Source organism: Haliotis rufescens, unplaced genomic scaffold (assembly GCF_023055435.1).
Source record: "Haliotis rufescens isolate VD_foot unplaced genomic scaffold, xgHalRufe1.0.p SCAF_8, whole genome shotgun sequence".
Taxonomy (NCBI): Eukaryota; Metazoa; Mollusca; class Gastropoda; order Lepetellida; family Haliotidae; genus Haliotis; species Haliotis rufescens.
Genome location: NW_025964372.1, coordinates 26,060,395 through 26,067,450, shown reverse-complemented (window position 1 = coordinate 26,067,450; position 7,056 = coordinate 26,060,395). Strand labels below are relative to the sequence as shown.

The window sequence follows — 7,056 nt, the reverse complement described above, 5'->3', positions numbered from 1 at the left end:
GCAGCTCAATAATGCAACACAAGCTCCGCCCATCCAACTATGAGCCAATCAGGAAAAAATAAGTCCGTTAGTGTGCCTACAATTGTGCCTTTATAAGGCAAACACAGGAAATGTTTCTTGGGAATCGGCGCCTCACTTTAAATCCTGCCCTTTGTACTGGCAATAAATACTACCGTAATCGACGTAATTAGCGCCCCGCTCTGATAAGCGCCCACAGCGATATTTGCTAATATATTGGCTAGTGAACAATCCCAATCAGCACCCTTTCCGATTGATCCATCTACACAAGACTTATTTATTCGTGAATAATACACACTCGTGTGTTATATCACCCTTAATTATGGGCAATTAAATTCTTGAAAAATATATCTGTCGTATGTTAACATTTCAGGCTGTTAGCATAAACCACGAAATTTACGATCTTTCAACTCAAAATAATATTCTAATAAGCGCCCCCTATTTCTAATTTTGAGAGCGCCCTGGGCGCTTATTACGTTGAATACGGTATGTTTTAAATGTCCTGCATCATATGAAGCAGACCCATGCTTGACAACTGACTTTGTCTTGAAATTCGAGTCTTGTTTGTGGTATTCTTTGTGGGGAAAAATATTATATATTCCTCCCTCATCATTTTTTAAATAAAAACAAGGTTTACCTCCATCCTCGCTTTTGAGAAACGTTATTTATTTATGCAGCTTACAACAATTTGAAATACTGGGAAATTGTAAACGGGGTCATAAAACAATATCATCTTTTAGATGGAACAACAACGTTATGTCACATCCAAGAATTCCTTTGTCCGCATCTTCTAAATGAGGGTTTGACTGCTCCGTTTTCATTAAAGATAGTCCTCTGGTAGTCCGAGTACAGCTGCATGTTCTTCCAGGAATAAAAGTTCATATCAACGTACCCCAAATTGGGATAAAGTTTCACAGTTTTACGTTTCGTCGAGATTGTCGGACGCCGGAGTCTGTTGACAATGTCTGCAACCTCCCCTTCATACACAACAGACGTCAGCAGGTCGGGCTTTCTTCTGTCGGCAGGCGTCAGCAAATTGGGAGATGCGCCATCGATGGAGAACTTGAAGGCCGATTTTGATCGGAGGAATCGAGGTGGCGAGCTGAAACAAGGGAGGTAAACGCTGCCTGCTCCTCCGACACTGATGTCAACCACTCGGTCGGGAGCTCCCGTACTCTGTCGCACATACACCTGGGACTGACTGGCGCTTCTGGACGTCATGGCCTTAATCCGAGGACTGGCGCTTCTGGACGTCATGGTCTTTATCCGAGGACTGGCGCTTCTGGACGTCATGGTCTTTATCCAAGGACTGGCGCTTCTGGACGTCATGGCTTTAATCCGGGGACTAGCGCTTCTGGACGTCATGGCCTTAATCCGAGGACTCTCAGTTGGCCTCGGTCCTTTTTATTAGTTCTCGGTGATTTGAAAGGGGTAGACCAAAAAATAAAAGCTTGGCGACGGATTTACTTTATTTCCATAAACAGTTAAACTGTATATATACCGTTTACGATTGATTTGTCCGTTCGTCTTCGCCAATGGCCTCCTCCGGTAAGACTTGCAGATTTTCACTTCAGATTTAATTGCTAATTCCTCTGACAGGTGTTTCCTTCCTCAATATAATACACACCAAAGTCTAGACCTCTATTAGATATAGACACTCGACGATGGAGAAGGAACGAAGACGACCTCAAGTGACATAAGACTATACGCTTAATGTGCTGTACTTGTATCTCCTTCAATCTACATGTCTTGATACAAACAGGTCTCCAACGCTTCTACGCTCACCCTCTACTCTCTAGTCTTCCGGGAGAATGAATCACGTCTCCTCGGCAAACGCTGTCTTGTCGTCCTGGGGAGTGGTTTACGCCTGTTATACCAAAACTCTCCTGTCTGCCTTCAGCGTAAATCACGTATTCTCGAGAAACACTGTCTAGTCTTCTGAATCGCGTCTTTTCAACACTATCTACCCTTCCTTGAGAGTGAATTACTCCTTTACAACGAAGGTCTACACTTCCTTGAGAGTGAATCACGTCTACTAAAGCAACACTGTTTGGTCCTCACGTAGAAAACCTAGCGCACATTCCAGAATAATGTCTCGTCTTCATTGACCGTGAATCACGACTTAACTACCAACACTGTCACTTCTTTCTTGAGAGTGAATCACGTCTACTAAAGCAACACTGTCTTGTCCTGACGGAGAATACCTAGCGCACTTTCAACAATAATGTCTCGTCTTCATTGAGCGTGAATCACACCTTAACGACCAACACTGTCACGTCTTCCTTGAGAGTGAATCACGTGCACCAATAATGTCTCGTCTTCATTGAGCGTGAATCACGCCTTAACGACCAACACTGTCACGTCTTCCTTGAGAGTGAATCACGTCTACTAAAGCTACACTGTCTAGTCCTCACGGAGAATACCTAGCGCACTTTCAGCAATAATGTCTCGTCTTCATTGAGCGTGAATCACGCCTTAACTACCAACACTGTCTCGTCTTCTAAACCAACACGTCTAGTATTCCAGGAAACCGAATCACCGAATCACTTCTCTCAACAAACGCTGTCTGTGGTTCCTGGGGTTATTTCGATGTACCGTTTCCCGTATCAATGTCCCAGACGCTGAATCACGTCTTCCCCGCTCACACAACACTGGCTATGGTTCCTTGAGGCGGACGCACTGTCCCCCGTGTATTGAGAGCATGGAGAAACTACACATCCATGCTGGCCAATCTTGCAGTGCACTTACACGAAATAGTGAAGTCCCGTGAAACCGCGCACCAACAAGATAGTTTCACCGCTGGATCATGTCACAACTGTCAACACCATGTTTAAATCGATAAGAAATAAATTCTCAAAAAAATCGATAATCAAGTTAGTCAACTTAAGTCTCGTTTCTTAGGTCCTCCCTCAACACCCGGCAATGTGAACGGCTCACTGGGTAGATTACGTGTACCTGGGGTAGAAGCGTCCTTAAAGTCCTATAACAACCTACCATGACTACAAAGCCCTCTTTCCTCGGCACTACACACGGATTGGGATTAGCCGTGTCTTTGTTGAGGCACTGGGATTAAGTAACAAGGCTTCGTTTCAGGGTCTAAGCCGTTAATGTCATTAGCGGAGTGACAGATTTTCGATACATGCATAATAGGGCATATAAATGGCAGTTGAAGATATAATGACTGACTGCTTGGTAGGAATATGCTGTGCGCCTCGGCATAACATAATACCATGGATGACTTATATAGTTATATCGCGGGAAGAACAATTAGCAACGGCCCTCTACGTAGGAATCAGCTTTGAATTCACTCGATATGTTTTATTCTTCAGTGAGTGAGTTTAACGCCGCTTTTAACAGTATTCCAGTTATATCACGGCGTGTCGGCTTAATGTGGGAGGAAAGCCCGAAGTGATGCAGGCCTCAGACGTTTACCTCTTCGGTGAGACCCACGAGCACGGATATGGTAGCCCAGTCGTCAAAGGCGCCGCGATTCGCTGTGCAGAGTTGCGTCCCTTGGGCACGCCAGAAACCTATGATTGTGGGTTCGAATCCCGGTTCGCCCCGATTATGTTTCTAGGTTTGTCAGCACCATACCCGTGCGCGTGGGTTTCACCGAAGTGGTAAACGTCTGAGACCTGCATCACTTCGGGCTTTCCTCCCACATTAAACTGACACGCCGCGATATAACTGGAATATTGTTAAAAGCGGCGTAAAACCCAACTCACTCACTCACTCATAGGATTTCTTGCCCACACAATAACTGTTACTTTCCCTGGCTGACCAATCAACGCTCTACTTTACAGTGGGTCCTGGCACGGAAAATTGGCAGTCCCTGCAAACTGACTGAAATGCTATGATATAAATCAGTAAATGATTACCATTTATGGTTACAAGAAAACAATGTCTCAGTTTAACAAAGAGTAGTGTGTGAGTGAGTATGGGTTTACGCCGTTTTTAGCAACATAGTCTAGTTTTTTCTTCACGACGGGGAACACCAGAAATGGGCTTCACACACTGAACCCATTTGGGGAATCGAACTCGGTCCTTCTGCGTGACAAGTCAACGCTTTAACCACTAGGTTACCCCACAGCCCCACAAAGGGTAGTAGCTATATCCACTTGACCTAAACTGAAAACGATAAGCAGACAGTGGTCCAGTCGTCTACGGCGCCGCGATTCGCTGTGCAGAGTTGCGTCCCTTAGCACGCCAGATACCTATGACTGTGGGTTGGAATCCCGGTTCGCCCCGATTATGTTTCTAGGTTTGTCAGCACCATATCCGTGTCCGTGCTCTTTTACAAAAAAATCCCTCGCCCCTCCAAATACAAATCAAATCCATGCTCCCTTATGAGTTCACAACGCTTAATGGTGTTGATGCCGATTATCGTGTTGCTGATTATCTTGATGCCAATCAACTTGATGCCGATTATCTTGATGCAATTTTATTTATGCCAATTATCCCCATGCCGATTATCTTCATGACGATGATCTTGATGCAAATTTTCTTGATGCCGATTACCTTGAAGCTGATTATCTTGATACCGATTATCTCCATGCCGAATTATCCCCATGCCAATAATCTTGATGCCGATGATCTTGATGCCAATAATCTTGATGCCGATGATCTTGATGACGATGATCTTGATGCCAATAATCTTGATGCCGATGATCTTGATGCCAATGATCTTGATGCCGATGATCTTGATGCCAATAATCTTGATGCCAATAATCTTGATGCCGATGATCTTGATGCCAATAATCTTGATGCCGATAATCTTGATGCCGATGATCTTGATGCCGATTGTCTTGATGCCGAATATATTGGAGCTGATTATCTTTATGCCGATTATCTCCATGCGGATTATCTCCATGCTGATTGGATGCTGATTATCGATTATCTCCATGCCAATAATCTTGATGCCGATTATCTTGATGCGAACTTTTTTTATGCTGATTATCTTGAAGCTGATTATCCCCATGCCGATTATCTTCATGCTGATTATCGATTATCTCCATGCCAATAATCTTGATGCTGATTGTCTTGATGCCGATTATCTTGAAGCTGATTATCTTTATGCCGATTATATTGATGCTGATTATCAATTATCTCCATGCCAATAATCTTGATGCCGATTATCTTGATGCCGATGATCTTGCTGCCGATTATCTTGACGCCGATTATCTTGATGCCGATGATCTTGATGCCGATTATCTTGATGCCGATTATCTTTATGCCGATTATCTCCATGCCGATTATATTGATGCTGATTATCAATTATCTCCATGCCAATAATCTTGATGCCGATTATCTTGATGCCGATGATCTTGCTGCCGATTATCTTGACGCCGATTATCTTGATGCCGATGATCTTGATGCCGATTATCTTGATGCCGATTATCTTGATGCCGATGATCTTAATCCCGATTGTCTTGATGCCGATTATCTTGATGCCGATGATCTTAATGCCGATTGTCTTGATGCCGATGATCTTTATGCCGATTATCTCCATGCCGATTATATTGATGCTGATTATCGATTATCTCCATGCCAATAATCTTGATGCCGATTATCTTGATGCCAATTTTCTTGATGCTGATTATCTTGATGCTTATTATCTCCATGCCGATTATCTCCATGCTGATTATCGATTATCTCCATGCTAATAATCTTGATCCCCATGATCTTGATGCGATGATCTAGATGCCGATTGTCTTGATGCTGATTATCTTGATGCCGATGATCTAGATACCGATTGTCTTGGTGCTGATTATCTCCATGCCGATTATCCCCATGCCAATAATCTTGATGCCGATGATCTTGATGCCAATGATCTTGATGCCGATTGTCTTGATGCTGATTATCTTGATGCTAATTATGTGGATGCTGATTATCTTGATGCTGGTTATTTACTGGCAGTTGTGATACAACTCTTGCTGACTGTCACGTAATGACCGAGTCATCACAGCAACACACGTGTTCAAGCTCTTGGGGAAGTTAGAGGGGGATAGAGTTGGGACTTTATCGAAAAAAATAAAATGTCACAGAAAATTCTTGAAAACAATAATCATCTACACTCTGTTTAAAAATACAAAACATGGCTGCTTGCCGTAGACCTAATAATAAATTATTTTCATGAATGCTGTGCAATTCCCATGGGTATTGCAATCATAACTCATTTATTCCCTTTGTTTAATAATCAAATCCATCTTGTTGTTTGCACACAAACATGTTTTGAAACTTTTAAAACAAAATAATTTCTTTTGTGCAAGCAAATGCCATGTAATGTATTATTGCCATTACATAGAGGATTTATCACGAGTGTTTTTAATATGGGAAATATCAACCGAGTCTTAGTTAATAGGTATTTGCCGAGCCTTTTTCACTGGTGGTGAATTCTATTTATCATTTTCACATTTTGCTTCCCTTTTAAGGAATAATTGAAATAACATTAACATCAGCAACTTGTCGAAATCTTACGTATAGATCGTGCGTTGTGATACATGTTTTCCATTGCCATGTGAAGTTACTGTCATGGTTAAATGCTTAAGTTAAATGATAAAATGTATTAATCATATTAATTTATATATTAGATGATAGTTGTGCTTACTGTATTAGTGTGTAATAATTATATTGTTATGATGTAATATTTTGCTATTATTAACAATCTTCAGAACTTTAGTTTAACTTAATCAAGTCAAATGGTGTGATAGTTTTGATAATTTTGATAATTCAATCGAGACGAGAAATATATAAAAAATTATAAATACAAAGAGGAAATGTGTTTTCCTTGTCAAATAATGATGATAGCAAAGTTAATGTTTTCATGAGTGGCACAGACAGAAGTCAAAATATCAAGTTTATTAAACCACAAGATGAAATAAACATTTCATTTGGCCAAATAAATACAAGTCTTATTCATATTATATTTTCTTGGTGATCTTAATGACCTTACAGCTAGACCCGTGAGATCGGGGGTAGAATAGGTCTTCAGCAAACCACGCTTGCCGTAAAAGGCGACTATGCTTGTTGAAAGAGGCG

The 7,056-nt window shown here is 41.7% G+C and overlaps 1 protein-coding gene across 1 annotated transcript; it reads right to left on the bottom strand.

Annotated features, from left to right (window-relative positions):
* Positions 1 to 387: 387 nt before the first annotated feature.
* LOC124128265 lies at positions 388 to 3,354 on the bottom strand. The gene has a single exon (XM_046491643.2). It carries the CDS (start codon positions 1,381 to 1,383, stop codon positions 778 to 780), a length of 606 nt encoding a protein of 201 aa, XP_046347599.2. The 5' UTR covers positions 1,384 to 3,354; the 3' UTR covers positions 388 to 777.
* Positions 3,355 to 7,056: the final 3,702 nt, after the last annotated feature.